At 46.1% G+C, this 18,271-nt stretch overlaps 1 protein-coding gene across 2 annotated transcripts in view; it reads left to right on the top strand.

The window, feature by feature from the left end:
• The first annotated feature begins 1,273 nt into the window (after positions 1 to 1,273).
• Ubqln1 (ubiquilin 1) overlaps positions 1,274 to 18,271 on the top strand; it is a 30,665-nt gene continuing 13,667 nt past the window's right edge. For both annotated transcript variants that reach the window (XM_005078402.4, XM_005078401.4), the window contains exons 1-4: positions 1,274 to 1,597; positions 13,724 to 13,875; positions 14,911 to 15,026; positions 17,602 to 17,864. In XM_005078402.4, the coding sequence (XP_005078459.1) occupies positions 1,445 to 1,597; positions 13,724 to 13,875; positions 14,911 to 15,026; positions 17,602 to 17,864 (684 nt within the window). In that variant the 5' untranslated portion in view covers positions 1,274 to 1,444. The remainder of the gene's footprint in view (positions 1,598 to 13,723; positions 13,876 to 14,910; positions 15,027 to 17,601; positions 17,865 to 18,271) is intronic.

The following is an 18,271-nucleotide window of genomic DNA, read 5'->3' as shown; positions in this document are numbered from 1 at the left end:
CCAATTGGGAAGAGATTTCACTGAAATATACACAAGAAATGTCCAAAAATGCTTGCTCGCCGCCCAATGGTGGAACTTCCTACCCCAAGAAGCGACCATCTTCTCACACCTGGACATGAGCCGTGTAACCTCTCCCTGTTGCAGAACAATGCCAGCAGGCACGAGGGGATATCGAACGATAGCTGCCTCGCGATTTGCACCTTCGCAACTCTGACCCGGATTTCAAAGGGCTCTGCTAGGAAGGGCTTATGCAACAGCGGTGAGTCACGGAACAGGGTTCGACGGCCTGAGAGCAAAAATCGTAATTATTTATGTCTGCGCGTTACTTGGGTCGGTCACGGCAGGCTGTCAAGAGCTCACGTCTGTGCAACACCAGTCGACGTAAAGTGCCAGGAGGTATGACGAGTCACCTTTACGGATAAGCGACGTGGGACTCACACGTTAAAAAAAAAAAAAAAAAAGACAGATCGAGAGCTGACTTGTAAAAAGAGCTGATTTGTGCCTACGCGGCGTTGGAAATGCCTTCGCCTCGACTATGCCTGGTGGCCCCCCGAGCCCGGGCGGGCGGTCCCCCTGTGTCACACACACATGCACACTCACACACGCGCGCGCACACGGAGCGCCGAGGACACACGAGGGCGGCCCTAATCTTCTGCCCGAGCCGGTTCCACTCGGGGGAGGGGAAGCTGCGAGCTGCGGCCTCACTGACACCAGCAGGGCGGGCGGGCGGGCGGCGGCGTCCTGTCCCGGGTCCCGTGGTTCCTTCCCAGACCCGGTCCCGGGCCCACACCGCGCTTACGAGAACCAGGGGGCCAGGCCCGGGAGCGGGAGGCATGGGGGAGACGCCGGGACCGTGGGCGTCCAGGGGAAGCCAGGCCGCTTCTAGCAAGTTCGCCGGCCGTGACGTCATCCTCGTGCGCCACGGCGGTGCCCGGCCAGCGAAATCCCCCCCGTCCCCCGGTTAGCTGCTCCCCGTGACGAAGCCGGGGAAGCAGCGAAACGAGTGTCCCGCCCCCGCCGCCGGGCCCAGGGCTCCTGCCCGCCTGCCCGCCCACCGGCCGGGAGAGAGAGAGAGGCAGGGGCCGGGCGACGATGAGTCGGCTCCCTCGCCGACGCGCTACCCGGCGTGCCTCGCGCGGCCGGCCGCCTGGCGTCGGCGCCGCGGCCAGCGCGTTACCCAGCGTGCCCCGCGCGGCGCCGGCGACGGGCGTGGGGGAGGTGCGGCAGGAGGAAGCGGCGGCGGCGGCGGCGGCGCGGAGAGTTCCCACCCCTCCCCGCTCGCTCGCTCGCTCGCGTCCACACGGCCCCCGGCCGATCGCTCGCTCGCTCATTCGCTCACCCGGGCCCGCAGCCGCAGCCCTCGGCGGCTCCGCCCCGCCGCGCCCCGCCCCGCCCCGCCGGCCCGGCCGCAGCCCCCAGCGTCCCGGTCGCCTGAGTCACCGCCATGGCCGAGAGCGCGGAGAGCGGCGGCCCCCCGGGCGCGCAGGACGGCGCGGCCGACGGCGGCCCCGCGGAGCCCAAGATCATGAAGGTCACGGTGAAGACGCCGAAGGAGAAGGAGGAGTTCGCTGTGCCCGAGGACAGCTCGGTCCAGCAGGTGAGGCCCCGGGCCGGGAAGGGAGGCCGGGCGGGCGGGCGGCCCCCGGGAGCTCTGCGGGGCCTGGGTTAGGCTGGGCCGGGCCGGGCCTCGCGGGCCTGGGCTGGGCTGCGCCGCGGCCGCCGAGCTCCGGGCCTCGGGACCCGGCTGCTGACAAAGGAGCCGGGCGCTGCTGCGGGCGAGCGGGGCGAGCAGGGCGGCGCTCGCCCGTCCTTTGGCCCGGCGCGGTGGGGGGTGGGGGCATTGTTTCACCTGCTCGGAACCGCAGAGGTTTGGGGCGAGCAGCGCGTGCAGGCCCGGTTCTGGGCCGTGAGCGCTGAAGTCTTTCCCACCTTTCAGCCCTTTTATACGTATATACATAATACATGTATGAAAAAGACTATGACGTGGGGAGGTCGTTTCCAGCCAACGTTGTCGTAGCTCGCGCCTGACGGAGACGAGTAAATGGCTTTGATTCTCACCGGCGACTCGCTGCTTTCTGTTTCAACACAGTCGTCGTCGTCGCCGCCCGGCTGCCGGTCATTGCGCAGGTTATTGTTTGGTTTCAGGGGGACGAGAGCCGTACCTGGCTGGGAGTTAGTGGTTGCTACCGAACGCAAGACAAACAAAATGGGTTTTAATGGGAAATCTTACTAAACGAATAATTGCTTTAAACCGGGTTCAGTAAGACAAATTTTGCAACTAAGTAAAAGCCTTGGTAGAATTTACCAAATGTATCAGTCCAACACATTCTGGAGCGCTCGAATTGTTGACAAGTCCCAAACGTTGTGAACAGTTTTATGAGGACGCAATTAACAAGCACTGGAACGTGCCTTTAGGGTCTCTGAACGTGTATCTAGTTCCAAGGGTGAAGTCGTGTTTTGTGAAACAGGAGGGTGTGTGGCATCAGCTGAGAGAAACTACTGTTGACTGAATCATCGTTCCGTGTTCACGCGGCTGTAAAAAGTTGAAAACATCTGTCCCCGCTTGTGTGTACATCACCCACAATTGACATTTCCCTGCACTTGCTGGGTTGTGCGTCTCTTATTTCTGAAATACAGTTTTGAGGTGTAAATATTAATATTGGTAAGGTGTGTGCACGTTAGTTAACTTGAGAGCAGCTGTTGTAAAAAACTTATTCCACATAAATTTGAGGTGCAATGAGGTGCACATGGTTGCCCTAGCCCGTTTTCACAAGTCCACCTGTCCCAGCCAGCACACAACTAGGTGTAGCCTGTTATAGTTGACTTGAAAACTTTGGTGTGGCTTTTTTGTCACCTCTGTGGGGTATTTTGTTCTCCAACAGAGATTGAGTTTGCCTGCCCAGAAGTTCACATAAGCAGAGCCGTGTGTAATGCAGTCTTTTGGGGAAGACTATTTCTTTCCCTCACTCAGCATTTTTTTGAGATTCATCCTTGTGGATGTTTGTGCCCCTCCCACCCCAGATATTCGCATACTAGGCACAGACTCCAGTCACCACCGAACCATGTCTCCAGCTCGGTACCTAACTGCTCTGTGGTTTTCCATAGCGTGAATATGCCAGGGTCTTTTTCAGTAGTTCCTCATGTAAGTCATTTTGAGACTGTATGCCTTTACCTGCATTAGAATAGTTCTGTTTACTTTTGGGTTTTTGTTTTGTTTGTGGTGGTGTTTTGTTTTTGTTTTTCCAGAGCAAGGGTTTCTGTGTGAAACAGCCATGGCTGTCCTGGAACTCTTCGCATCGACTAGCTTGGCCTCCAGCTCGCAACTGCCTCCTTGGTGCTGGGATTGAAGGCTGCGCCAACATGCCCTGCTTTACTTTGTTTTACTTTGAGACTGTGTCATCATGTAGCCCCAGCTGTCCTGGGACTTACTTGGTAGACCAGGCTGGCTTCGAACTCACAGATTCATCTGCCTCTGCCTCCCAAGTGCTGGGATTAAAGGCCTACGCCACCTTTTCTAGCCTGTTCTGTCTAGTTTTATAAGAAACAACCAACAGCATATGGGTGTGTGTTTCTCTTGTATTGTATCCTTGCTAATATTTTCTGTGAACAGGGTTTTTTTATTGTAGCTGTTTAATGAATGTGTAGCAATATTAAATTATGAAGCTCTTGAGTCTTTCTAAGACCCTCAGTTTAGATGTCCATCATCAGCTTCCACATTTTACTTCAGGACATTAGAAATATATATTATAAATGAAAGAAGTATTTATGTGAAGATCCGTAAGTTTTTTTTTGTAAGAGTGACACTAAAATTTTAAATTCCATGGAAGTATATATTTTACTGTGCTGTAACTAAAAATGATTTGATGGGTAGAAGTAAAGCTTCCTAGAGTAACTTGTTCTGATATTGCTTAATGTTTGTAGTTTTGCCTGTTTTCTGTGGAAACTGAAAATGTGCTAAAAGTTGAAAGCTTACCCCTGCACCACAAACGGAAAACACATCAAACTGCTGAGTGAGCCAGGGGAGCACACTTAGAGACATGTACAAGAAAAAGATAAAGCACATCCAGGGGCTCTATTTGTAAAATTCTTTGTAGCACAAGACAAGGTCTACATTGTGTAACTTTTTCTTATAGAACTTAGTAGGTTTGATATTTGCTATAGATGAAAGTTTGTCAATGAGTAGTATTTGGTAGCAGTAGGATCTCCTTTAAAAATGCTTGGTGATTGTGAGTGGGGCTGGGGTCAGGGGTCAGGGTTGGAGCCTGTGATTCAGATGCAGGAGGCCCTGGCTGAGTCCCCAGTGCACCCCACATCCTCTCAAATGGCAGGTTGATGTTGGGAAGTATTTAATTCTGAAAAATCTTAACTTGTGGGGCAGGGAAGGGAAAGAATACTGAACGCTTATGCTGTTAGGCAAATAACATTTTTTGTTGGGGTTTGTTTCTCTGTGTTGCCTGGCTGTCCTGAGTGGAGCTCCCTCTGTAGACCAGGCTGGCCTCAAACTCAAATCCGTCTGCCTCTGCGCCAGAGTGCTTGGATTACAGGTGTTTGCCACCCCACCCCCACACTGCAAATCATATTTAAAAAAACAACACCCACATGTGTCACTTAGTATCAAGACGAGCCTGGGAGTTCAATACCTGCATGACTTATGTCAGTGTTATGCTGACCTAGAAGTACTGTAACCTCCCTCATCAGAGAAGGCCCACATTCACAAGTTGTACACAAGTTCCCTCCCTTCTCTTCTCCTCTCTCTCTCTCTCTCTCTGTCTCTCTCTCTCTCTCTGAGAATTCTGGAATTCTCAAAGCTGCTTGTAGGAGCTCATAAGTAGCAGAAAAAGTCTCATACATAAAACATTCATAGACTTGTGTAACACCCCCCACACACACACACACACAAGAAAAAAAAAAACAAAGACCTATACTCTTCCTTGTTTTAGGTTGGGGCTTTTTTTTTTTTTTTTTGAGACATGGTTTCTCTGTATAGTTCTGACTGTCTTGGAGCTCACTTTGTAGACCAAGTTGGCCTCCAACTCACTGAGATTCGCCTGCCTCCACCTCTTGAGTGCTGGGATTAAAAGTATGCCTTGCCACCGCCGCCAGCATCCTTGTTTTAGTTTTTGCAGCAAGTTCTCCCTGTAGAGCCCAGGCTGGCCTTCAACAAGGCATTTGTTTATTCTGCACATGTGAATGTGTGTGTGGCGATCAGAAGGTAATGTGTGGGTCCTAAGGGTTGAAGTCATGGCACCAGATGTGATGGCCAATACCTTTCCTTACCTGTGAACTATCTCAGAATTGCCCACGCGTTTCCTATATGCCACTGTGTGGATGTGCGCCACATCTTGTTTTCTTCATTACCTGTTGGACATGTAAGTCTCTGGTTTTGTTATGAATAGTAATGTCTCTATGAACCCTCATGATACTTGTGCTTTTTTGTAGACATATGGTTTCATTTTTCTTGGTTGTAGACCTAGTAGAGTTGCTGGGTCACATGGTAACTGTATGTTTGACTCTGAGTAGTTGCCAAAGTGGTTTCTGAACAGACTGTTTCAGTGCCTCACAGGAAAACCCAGCTATCACCTGTTAAAGTTACGCGTTGACTGGCTCGATGGTTCAGTGGGTAGGTGCTTGTTGTCAGCCCTGACTGACAACCAGAGTCTTGAGTCCCAGCTACTGGTGGTGGAAGCAGAGAACTGACTCTCACAAGTTGTTCTCTGATCTCCACCTTGTGCATCTTGTGCCGTGTGTCCTCCCTGCACCTCGTGAATGTAGAACCAAAAACAGTGCAAAAAAACCCAAAATCCAGCTTTTTAAAAAATGTATGTGCCGGGCATTGGTGGCGCACGCCTTTAATCCCAGCACTCGGGAGGCAGAGGCAAGCGGATCTCTGTGAATTCAGGCAAGCCTGGTCTACAGAGAAAGTTCCAGAACAGCCTCCAAAGCTACACAGAGAAACCCTGTCTCAAAACAACAACAACAACAAAAAAAATGTATGTATGTATGTATGTATGTATGTGGGTGTTTTGTATGTATGTATGTATGTATGTATGTATGTATATATGTATGTGGGTGTTTTGTGCTTGTATGTCGATGCACCTGCCACGTGTGCCTGGTGCCTGTGGAGGCCAGGAAAGGTGCTGGGTCCTCTAAAACTGGAGTTCTGGATGGTTGTGAACTATATGGGTTCTGAGAACCCAGACCCCATAAGAGAGCCCTTGCTCTCAGCAATGAGCTCTCTCCTCTCCTCTGGTGCAGCTTTCTCTGCTAGGAAATTGCAACTGTCTTTCTGAAGACTAGTCATTGGAAAGAGTTTTTGAATTGACATTTTAGATTTTTAAGTTTTAATTTCCAGTATAATACCAATAGCTGAGCTGTGCATAAACAGCTCTTGGGTGAAATGGTGTTTTGATGAGCAGTGTAATTAAGTGACAGGTAGTTGCTTAAAGCATAGGAGGACTGCCCCTCCCCCTCAAGTTGCCATTGCTTCTTCTCTGGAAATTACATTGTAGTTTACTGGTAGTCTCTGACTTCTCTTTATTTCTCCCCTCCCATTTATTCCCAGAGTACAGTCTGAAAATTCCTCACCAAAATTAAACTTACTTGTCTTGAAGTCTAAGTTAATGGCAGGGCTCCTTGACCTTCAGCCCTGCTGTCTTAGGAATGCCCTGACCTGTTACATTTGCTCCCTCCCTCCTTGCTCTAGCCAGCTTCCTACTCTTTGTTGGCTCCCACCAACCCTTTGAATTGCAGAACAGAGGTCAGTCTCTCAAAGTATCCCCAATTGCCCAGGCTAGATGCCATTAGTGTGTGTGTGTGTGTGTGTCTGTGTGTCTGTGTGTCTGTGTGTCTGTGTGTCTGTGCGCGCGCGCGCCAGCCAGCACAGTTCAGAATTACATAGTTATGATTATTTAATGCTTCTCTGCTAGGAAAGGACTGTGATTTTTTACTGTTTTGTTCCTAGAACCTGGTACATAGTATAAACTCCATAAACATTGTGTTTGTGGATGAATTTTGAACATTTTTCACAGAAATGTGTATTTAATATTAAATATCCATTGTAGAACTTGTACTAAGTGAAGCATATACAAATGGCAGCCATCGCCTGGAAAACTCATCTTAAGCTTTTCTCCCTTAATTAACCAATTCTCCTAGCTCAGAACTCTTTCTTTGAAATGTGGTCTCTATGTAGACCAGGCTGACCTCAAACACAGAAAAGATCCTTCTATCTCTACCTCAGGTGCTGGGATTTTAAGGTGTGAACCACCATATCCAGCCCAGCTCAACTTTTTAACTTATTTTACATGTGAGCTGGGCAGTGGTGATGGCGCATGTCTTTAATCCCAGCATTGAAGAAGCAAAGGCAGGTGGATATCTGAGTTGGAGGTCAGCCTGATCTACAGAGCGAGTGCCAGGACAGATAAGTCTATTACACAGAGAAACCCTGTCTGGAGAAAACAAATCATATTTGTGTGTGTGTGTGTGATAATTTTACTACATTTTGTGTCTGGGCATGTATACCAGGACAGGGCACACGTGGAATTCAGAAGACAACCTATGGGAATTGCTTCTATCCTTTTGTCCTCCATGTCAGACCTGTTCCAATTCAGGTCATTGGGCCTGACTGCAAGCTCTTGCTGAGCCATCTCACTGGCCCCTGATAAATTTTCAGATGTGGAGAGAAACTTTTTTTTCCTGAGTACAGCTGTGTTAAGCTGGTAAATAATTATCAATCAGTTTTCTGGGGGGGGGGACAACACACACACAGACTTGAAGTGTTTACTTGATTATATGTAGTAAATATTCTCACAGTGGTAGATTTCAAGCCACCAGTATTAAACTGCTTCAAAAATTCCTAAAAATCAAGAAGCTATTACTTAAGTGGGCTTCTTGGGCAGAGGTCTGCACCCACGGTGGGGCAATTCCTGCCTGCCTTTGTACTGGGTATGGCTGGCTCCTTTCACAGCAGAGCAGTCTGGCCTCTAGAAACAAGATAGACTTTATGTAACCCTTTCCAGAAACTGCAAGCTCGTGCAGCTTGTTACAATGTCCACTGGAAATCTTTTACTATGTAGCAGAGTGACCTAGTAGAAACAGTGAGGAAATTGGAAGGGGGATTTAACCTGGAAGAGCTGTGTGGGCTAGCAACCACACTGGTTTACCACCTTTTGTAACTATTCTCAAAAGATCAACAGCCTTTTCTGGCCTCTACAGGCACCAGGTACACGTGATACACAGAATTACATGCAGGCAAACACCATGCACAGAAAATAAAAGAAATAGTTCTTTAAAAGAACAGTGTAAGGAACAAATAAATTTTCTTAGCAAACAATAAAGCTGAACTTTTAAAATTTGTTAAGGTTAAAAGTTTTGGATTTCATTCTTTAACTTTGAAATTGTGCGAATATGTGCATGCATGTGGGTAGGTCTGCAGCGTGTGCACCTGAATGAGGCGCCAGAGGTGTAGGAGCCCTTAGAGCTGGGGTTGCAGGCACGTGTGAGCTGGCTGCTCACAGGGTCCTTCCTGCGCGCATACAAGGCAGTGTGTGTAGGGCAAGGGACAACTTTGAGACACAGTTCTCTCCTGCCACTGTGAGTCCCAGGAATTGAACTCAGGTCTTTAGACTTGCATGACAAGTGCTTCTGTCCCCTGAACCCACAGGGGTAGTTTATTTTCCTTCATTCTCTTTGGTTCAGTATCCAGAGGCTTTAAAACCAAGTTTACAAATAGATGACCCCCACCCACCCCGGCTGAAACTTAGAGCACGCCACCCTCGAACTCAGAGATCCACCCACCTCCCGGGTGCTGGGATTAGAGATGTGCTACACCACAGCCTGGCAATGTGGTTTTTTTTCTTAAAGATGTGCTTTATTGTGTATGTGTGAATGTGAGTGTGTGGGTGTCCACAGAGGGTGTCTGATTCCCCTGGAGCTGGACTTGCAGGCTGCTGTGAGGGTGCAGCCCCACACTGAAGCTTCTCTGAGAGCTGAGTCCTGGGAGTCAGCCAGTGGTTTCCCTTTGAGAAGAATGCAAACAATGCTCTTAGCCACAGCTGCCCCTCTTCTGACTGTCAGCATGAAGTGTCATGAGCCTATACTTCACAGCTAGGGGTCCTCTCAAAACCAAGAGGCCCGGGGGGGGGAGGGGACACGACACGACTCTGTTGTCTAACACTAATTGTTAACAGCCCGTTTTTGGGGGGGGAGGGAGGGCTCCAGACAGGGTTTCTCCGTGTAGCTTTGGAGCCTATCCTGGCACTCACTCTGTAGCCCAGGCTGGCCTCGAACTCACAGAGATCCACCTGCCTCTGCCTCTCCCCGCCCACCAGCCCTTTACTTATTGAGAGAAGGTGACTCCATATGTGTCTGCCAGGACTCTGCTTTTGTTGTTGTTGTTTTCAAGATTTTGTTATAAACATTGAATGGGGTGAATGAAAATAATACTAGCTGTGCAATAAAATGATGGTTAACATAAAGGATTGTGTGTGTGTGCAGGCACACGTACATGTGTGTACAGGCACACGTACATGTGTGTATGTGCATGTGAGGGCTTGAGACTGACATCCTTTGTTGCTCTCTCTTAGTTTTTTGCGATGTGGTCTCTTCCTGCACGAGGGGCTCAAGGTTTGTCTACACTGTCTGACCTTGAACTCTGAATAGCCAAAGATGACTGGTCCTCCTGCTTTAGACCTCTTGAGTGCTGGCATTGCAAGTAGTGTGCCCAGTTTGTGTGGTGCTAAGTTTTGAATGTAGGGTCTAGTGCATGCAGGGTTAGGCAAGCACTAGATTTTATTCCTTGTGCCTTCTCTTCAATTTTATATAAGTAAAACCAGAGTTTATCTTCACATGTAATTAATTTCTTTTGAGATATCCATAATGACACGTGGCTGTTGTTCATTTGTTCTTGAGTACTGTATTCTACTAAGTAAATGTACAATCGAGGCACTTTTTAGTTGTTTTCACTATTTGGTTAATGTGTTTGGAACTTCCTTGAATGTAACTTGGTGAAACCATGACCATAGAACCTGTAAGGTCTTGGTAATCAAATCCAGTATGTATCATGAAATGTGTTTATAAAACTGACTGACTTACACTTCAGCCTGGAGTTTATGTGGTGTCCAGTTACTGCACACCCTCTGCAAACCCTGCATCATTTAATGATGGTTTCTGGCTGTGATTATAGTTGTCTGATGTGGATGAGGAAGAGCACCTTCTCCCGCCGTAGAGGGATCCCTCTCATCATCCTTCATTTGGGTTGTGCATCTTGCTGATTTATAGGACACTTTTATCGAATCTGAGTTTGTGCTCTCTGTTGGCTATTTTTAAAAGATTTACTGCTATTAATTTATATGTGTGAATGTTTTGCCGGCGTGTGTGTATACACCATGTGCATGCTGACGATGGAACCCAGACAGAGGGCTGCACTCTCTGGACCAGAGTTAGAGATGGCTGTAAGCTGCCTTGTTGCTTATGAGGAACCAAACTCAGGTCCCCTAGTGCATGGGTGCTCATGGTCTCTCAACCCCCTCTGCTGGCCTGTTTTACCTATAACTTTCTTTTTCACTCTTTACGATTGATAGTTGTGTGTGTGTGTGTGTGTGTGTGTGTGTGTGTGTGAGAGAGAGAGAGAGAGAGAGAGAGAGAGAGAGAGAGAGAGAGAGAGAGAGAGAGAGAGTACATACTTGGTGAGATTCAATTTTTGAAATGTGTCAGCAAGCTGTGACCTGGTGTTTGACCTATTTTGTTAAATGTGCTTCAAAAGATGCTTTTTGTGGAAGTGGGCAGGTCACTTGCATTGTTTTGAGACTGGGTCTTACTATGTACATCTGGCTGGCCACGATACCTCCCAAGTGCTGAGCTTAAAGGGGTGTGTCCCCACACCTGCTGGCCATGTCCATATTAGCAGCTCCGTCCCTCCATCATCGCCTGCTGGGTGATGCTGAGGACCCCCTGTGTGCTGGGCAAGTGCTCTGCCAACTGTGAGCTGCATCCACAGCCCTGATTTTCTCTCTGGTAATTTTAACACCAGTCTGGTGGTCAGTCTTTGTATACACAGTCTGCTGTGTGATCCCAGGCACATTTGTTTTTTGTTTATCCTGCCTTTTCTGTGCACTCTTTTTTTTCTTTTCCTTTTTCCTTTCTGATCAAGTATTTTGCTTTATTCCCTTTGCCTCCTTTTATTAGGTTGACAGGTGTATACTGTTTTTATATCCTCTGGAGATTTCCCCATGAATTTTATAAATTGTTCAAATCAGGAAGTCCTCGCTACTTCTAAAATAATGAATGCATAGATCCTAGAACCCCGGATTTCCCATTGCCTCTTGTGGTCCCTGTCAAATGACCCAAGATTTATAAGGGCTTTGTAAAATTGGCTTTAAGAGTTGTCTGTAGAGTTTTTCATTTTTATTCCTTCATCCATGGTCATTTTCTTGTGCCTGAGAGAACTTATTACATTTCCTAACCTGTTTGCCTGTTAGGTGTCACATTCTTTGTTCGTGTGAGCATGAAAAAGATCCTGTGGGCTGTTTTGTTTGTCTTTACATTTCAGTTTAATTTTGAGGAGCTTTTACTGAACATAAAATTCTAGGTCACTAGTTCTCTTTCTCTTTGAAAGCAGAGTTTACAGTTAAGTAGGTGGAGACTAGGAGGTGACGCTACTGCTACTCGGTGGTAGAGAACTTGCCTAGGGTCCTTCATCAGTGAGTTGTAGTCACACATACATGGAAAGTTTCTCCGTATCCTTTCATGATCTGAGAGCTCACTTCTAGTGCTGAACATTTTGTTATCTGAATGCACCACAGTTTATCTACCGAAGAACATCTTAGATACTTCCAAATTTTGGAGATTATGAATGAAACCTTTGTAGATCTACATGAAGGTTTTATTGTGACAGCTTTCAGTTCTTTGTGGTAACGATAAAGGGGTAGTTACTGAACCTCATGCTGAGTGTATGTTTGGTTTCCTGAGAGACGCTAGGCTGCCTTCTGCAGTGCCGTCATCCCGCACTCTCACCTCAGCCGAGGCCTTTGGCTGCTCCCCGTCCTTGCCAGCTCGTGGTTCATAGTTGAGTATACGCTTGCCATTATTTTGCAGGGATACTTCTGTCTAGTCTAAGATGCTTTTTTAATTCTTAATTTGCCGAATTTTGCTATGAAGTGATGCGTCTGCAGCACTATTGATCCACCTGACTTTCCCCCTCGTGTTGATCCAACCTCCCATTTATAGACTGAGCTCAATTGTAGGTCACTGAAACTTTTTAAGTAACAGTTTTTATTTTTATATATTTTGTGTGTTTATGTATGTATTCAATCATGTCATCACCCTGCCCCCAGGCCCTGGCGCTCACAGTTGAATTAGATCTGATGGTGTCGGTCTGTCCTGGAGAAGTACTGGCTTTCTTCACTGCCTTTACTAGTTTTGTCTCTGGTAATAAGGGCCTTGTGAAATGAGTTTTCTATAAGAGATTGGCTGTTTTGCTAGTGTTCATCTTTCGGGAAATTGCGTTTGGTTTCAGATACTGTATAATGCTTTCTTAGTTTTTTAATTGGATAAGCTAGTCAGTGAATAACTTTTAAAGAAAGTAAAAATGTAAAGATGATTATCTACAATAGAGTACAGGTGTGCTGGAAGATGTCAGTACCCAAGGACTTGTGGTTCAGTAGGTTACATACAGGAATGAATGATCCCAAATAGGCAAGTTTATAGACACTGGAAGTAAATTAGTGATGCTTTCTGGGAAATGGGTATGAAGTGGTGAGTTTATTGGGAGGTGACAGCTCTATGGGTACAGATTTCTCTTTGACTTAATGAGGATGTTGTGAAATTGCAGTCATTGCAATCCCTTTCTGAATAGACTGTAGAGGTCTTTGAGTTATACACTTAAGTGGCCACATTATATGGGATGTGAGATATATATATTTGGAGAAAGGGTCTCACTATGTAGTCTTGGCTATTCTGGAATTCCCTATATGTGGACCAGGCTGGCTTCAAATTTCATAGTTATAATTCAGTAAAGCTTAAAGATACCCTTTTATGTTAATGGGAATTTGGAGGCAAACGTAGGAGCACACCTTAGATCTAGCATCCTACCTTCAAATCTTCAAACCCTGTAGAATGCTATATGATTGTATTTATTAATTGTGTGCGTGCATGCATGCGTGCATGGCTGCATACCACAGCACATGTGAAAGTCAGGCCAGTTCTCTCCTGCAACATGTAGGTCCCAGGGGTAGATCTCAGATTGTTAGGCTTGGCAGTGAGCGTGTTTACCCACTGAGCCATCTTCCCAGCCCAAAGATTTTATTGTTTGTTTATTTTAGATTATTTACTTCAGAATGTGAGGGAGATAAAACTAAAAGGACTTTCTGAGCTTAAGATTAAAACAGTTGATTTTTGAGACAATGACAAAAAAAGACTATGTATTGTATAGTTTCAGGTGGTAAAGGTCCAGAAGATTTACTGTAGCATCTTCGTGTTTTCTTGGACTTTCTCAGACGGTTGTATGTGTGCCTGAGTTGAGAAAGCAGGTTGTAAAATCCAGGTTGTTGGGTGAGGAGGTGCTCTTGAGCCTATGAGGCCAGGACTTGGGAGGCAGTTTGCTACAAGTGACATATCCTGTCTCAGAACCAAACCAACCAAAGAAAATACTGCAGTTCTATACAGTGTTGGGACTTGGCTGCACAAACACCTATTACTAAACATACATATGTTATTTTATCTCACTCAGTTCAAAGAAGAAATCTCTAAACGTTTCAATTCTCATACTGACCAACTTGTGTTGATATTTGCTGGGAAAATTCTAAAAGATCAAGATACTTTGAGTCAGCATGGAATTCATGACGGACTTACAGTTCATCTTGTCATCAAAACACAGAACAGGTATGTTTTCTTAAAATCACCAGTTTCGGCTTTAAGGGGCTTTCCTTATCATTAGTGTTTTTCTTTATGTTGATAGCAGAGCGTTTAGGTGAAAAGTGGCAGTGTGACTCCATACCAGCACTGGTGCCGTCGTGTTCGCTAGGTGAATGTTTTATGGAGAGTTGGGTGCAAACCCAGGGCAGTTCCAGTTGTCAAAACTGTGATGAAATTGCATCCCAGGAGACAGGCTCTCCCTCTGGTTGACAACAGGCCTCCAGCCTTTCCTTCTCCCAGCATGGGGTCCTGGGAAACGCCAATGCCTTGGACCGACAGGAGCCTGACAGCCGAAGAGAGCCGCTTGGGACAGGGTTGCAGAACCAACCCCTCATGAGCTCTCCTTTAGCACAGCCTATGCCTTGGCATGCTGCCAGCTTTTAAAATAATTAAAGTGTCCTTTTTGAGACTTTATTGTTACCTTTACAATTGCGTGTTTGTCTGTACATGGGTGCGTGTACATGAGTGCAATGCCTTTGGAACTAGAGTTGCAAATAGTTGTGAGCCTCCTGGTGTGGGTGCTGGGACTTGAACTTGGTCCTCTGGAAGAGCAGCCAGTGCTCTTAACCACTGAGCATCTCTCCAGCCCCTTAAAGTGTCTTCTTAAGGGGTTTTTTTTTTGTTTTTGTTTTTTGTTTTTTTGCTTTTAACAGTGTCGTGGGCTGAAATTAAATTGCCTGTGGAACTAGAAAATGGCGAGTTTTGTGGGTTAGTGACCATGGATTATCTTCTATGAGGTGACTTGTTGGTTCTTTCTCATAGTCACCATGAAAGTAATGGAACACTCATCTGTGTGTTATATTCAAAGAGGACAGACAGTAGTAATTTTATAAAGTTTACTGCTTCCAGTATTTGTTCCTGATGCTTAGTCATTTTAGACAGGGTGCTGATGACAGTTCTGTTATGAGAGCTTACCCTTTGTTTCTGGCTATGGAATTTTAGAAATTCCTTCAAAAATAATGAGTTCTGCATCTTATATTGTGATTTAATTATTTTCATTAGGCCACAAGATAATCCAGCTCAGCAAACAAATACCACTGGAAGCAATGGGACCAATACATCATCTCCTAACAGTAACTCCACATCTAGTCCTGCTGCTAACAGCCCTTTTGGCTTAGGTGAGTGCTGTTCTGGTGGTTCATATTGTTATTGTTATTCTTTTTTTTTTTTAATAGGGATGGGGTAAAAGGTTCTTTTCTTCAAGGGATAGTTTTAGATAAAATGACAGGATAAAACATAAATCACTTAAACTTTTTTTTTTTTTTTTTGGTTTTTCGAGACAGGGTTTCTCTGTATTGTTTTGGAGACTGTCCTGGAACTCGCTCGGTAGATCAGGCTGGCCTCGAACTCACAGAGATCCGCCTGCCTCTGCCTCCCAAGTGTTGGGATTAAAGTTGTGTGCCACCAACGCCCAGCTCACTTAAACAATTTTTAAAACTTTTCATAGTTTATTTCTTCAATTGTGTTAAAAAAAAAAAGTAGCTTGGGATACAATATGTTTGATTGGCTTACATTTGTATTTAGTAAATGACATACCTCTGTTTTATATGCAAGAAATGTATGCTATGTGTACCTAGTATTCGGACTGCCACATAATTGCCTATGAGGATATAGTTAGTAGATGATACGGTATGATCAAGTGATTGATCATTTTTCTCTTGTACAAGAGAGGTATTGGGTGGACACTAGTTACTTGTTATCTTTGTTTTGCCTTGAACTTGGGTCTTTCTATGCTGGCTTTCCTGGTGTGGAGATTGCAGGCATACAAAAATCACTCTGGACCTACATTGGTTACTTGAAACTGCCCTAGGGGCTGGAGCGATAGCTCTGTGTTTAAGAGATGACTCAATGCTCTTCAGTTCAGTTCAGTTCCCAGCACCCACACTGTGGCTCACACCCATCCGTAACTCCAGTTCCCAGGGATCTAACACCGTCTTCCGACCCCTGTGGACACTAGGCATGCACATGGTGCACATGCATACATATATGCAAGCAAAACACGCATGCACATAAAAAATAGTTAAATCTAATACTTGAGCCCAAACCTTCCTTCTGCCTCCCGTGGTCCTCACCTCAGCGCCTTTGCCCTCCTCTCCTGCCGGGTCCCTGTACGCTGTGCAAGCACCTCACCCTCACTTCTCCAGCCCACACTGCTATTCTTCATTCAGTTGCATATGTTGAGATTTTGGTGAGGAAAAACCTTCTGAAGCTAACAAACAAAAGTTGGGCTAAATAGAAGAGTTGCTTAAATGTCAGTATCAGCCCCCAAAGGCCACAGCTTGTACAGTGCTTTGGAGTTTTTCTTAGGGTCCTTTTCACGTTGGGAGCCATACGTCCTACCCTTGGCCCTTTTCATGAGAAGTTTTGGGTAGCTCGATTACAGTGCGCCATGTATGCACATGGCGCAGACGGTTGCATAACACACAACACTAGTAATAAATAGGAGCTTTTTTAGGTTCACACAGGGAGGAGTCTCCAGCTGCTGCTCTTCTCCTTCCAGGACTGATTGGTGAGGCTGTAAGCACCGTCTTTCATCCCCAGGCTTCCTGATAACCAGCTCCATCACCCTGCACCTTAGCCTCCATCAGTGGGACCATCTGCAGGGCCTGCTGTCAGAACAAAAGGCTTCAAAATGCCTAGGCCTTTAGGAACCCTGTGAGGGAACAAATACGTTGTCTAATAACAGGCAGGTTAAAAATTATGTCTAGTTGGCTCTGTTCAGTCTCAGAGTTGAAAATCTGCTAAGTTCGACTGTAGGATGTATGTGGGGTGGGAGGTGGGGTCCACTGTGGCAAACTCAGGGAAGAAGAGTTCAGAAGAGGAAAAGATTTTGGCACATGGTTTCAGCTGATGGGCAGCGGCTGCATTAAGACCTGTGGTGTGGTAAGGAAGTGTAGCGGCAGCTTGGGGGCTTCTGCCTGTCACCGCAAAGATGAATGAGAAGAGGCAGATTGAGCTGTGCTTCATTTCAGAGCTGGTAGTTTGGGGAGGCCGCGTCTCCTCTTCTGCCAGCAGATGGTGTGGTGTGGGGAGGACAGAAACAAGGTAGTTGATCATTTCAGAGCTCAGGGTTGGCTCTCGGGTCAGACAGTCAGCCATGAGACGGGTAGTGTCTGTGTCTTCCGTGTCACACCTTTCTTTCGTTCCTCTCATTCCTTGGGTGCCTGGGTTCAGGAAGGTCTTGAAACCCTGAAAGTAATTAGTGTCTGCTTGGTGTCAGTGCTGTAATGACAGGTACATCTGGTCTGCTGTGGGTGAGATTAGCTTGGGACAAACCATTAGCAGTGAGTGCTGTATGGTGGTGTTGAGTATTCTGCAGATTTTTCTCTCCAGTGTGGAGTACAAGTGTGTCTTTATAACACAGATGTAGAAGTCCTCTATCCATAGCAGCAGGAGGTCCCTTCAAATGTACTGCACTGCATAGTCTATTGAGCTACGAACTCATTAGCGCCACAGTCACCTTCATCAGTGTCACCAGCTGAGGATCAAGGCTTTGGGGCAACACTTCATATCTAAGCCATAGCATAGGAATTAAAGCTGAATAGTATAATAGTAAGTATAATCTAATATCATAAACATGAATGAGAGAAGTTGCTTTGTTTTAAATGATTTATATATTATTGAGTTAATAATTCTTCGTGTTTAGCACAAGCTTTTGATTTTCATTTTTGTTTTCTCCTCTTATCCTATAAGGTGGACTTGGAGGACTTGCAGGTCTGAGTAGTTTGGGTTTAAACACCACCAACTTCTCTGAACTACAGAGCCAAATGCAGCGTCAGCTTTTGTCCAACCCTGAGATGATGGTGCAGATCATGGAAAACCCCTTCGTCCAGAGCATGCTCTCCAACCCTGACCTGATGCGACAGCTGATTATGGCCAACCCACAGATGCAGCAGTTGGTACAGAGGAACCCAGAGATTAGCCACATGCTCAATAACCCAGACATAATGAGACAGGTACATGGAAAAATACTTCTATGTGTCACTTTCTGTGGTTCAGAAATTACCTGTGTGCATCACAGAGTTAAAGAGAATGCCAGACGTTGTTTAAGGAAAGTCAGCAAAACACTAATATTAATTTGGTCTGTTTGAACTCTGACCTTTCTGCAATGCTTGGAAATTATTTTAAAAACACTCATTAGAGGTCAAACCTTCATTGCCCATTTCTGCTCTGTGCTGTGGGTCTGGGAGAAGGGTCTTAGAGTACAGAGTGGAGAAGTGGTGTCAGTGGCCTGCTCCTGCCTCATACATTAAAAAACACACACACACACACACACACACACACAGTTTGGGGGGAGGGGGAACACTGTCAAAATATATTATATGAAAAAATTTTCAATAAAAACGTTTAGATTGGGCATGAT

The sequence above is a fragment of the Mesocricetus auratus genome, unplaced genomic scaffold (assembly GCF_017639785.1).
Source record: "Mesocricetus auratus isolate SY011 unplaced genomic scaffold, BCM_Maur_2.0 Super-Scaffold_100013, whole genome shotgun sequence".
NCBI classification, from domain to species: domain Eukaryota; kingdom Metazoa; phylum Chordata; class Mammalia; order Rodentia; family Cricetidae; genus Mesocricetus; species Mesocricetus auratus.
Note: the sequence above shows the minus strand (reverse complement) of the source record. Positions and strands in the feature narration are given on the sequence as shown.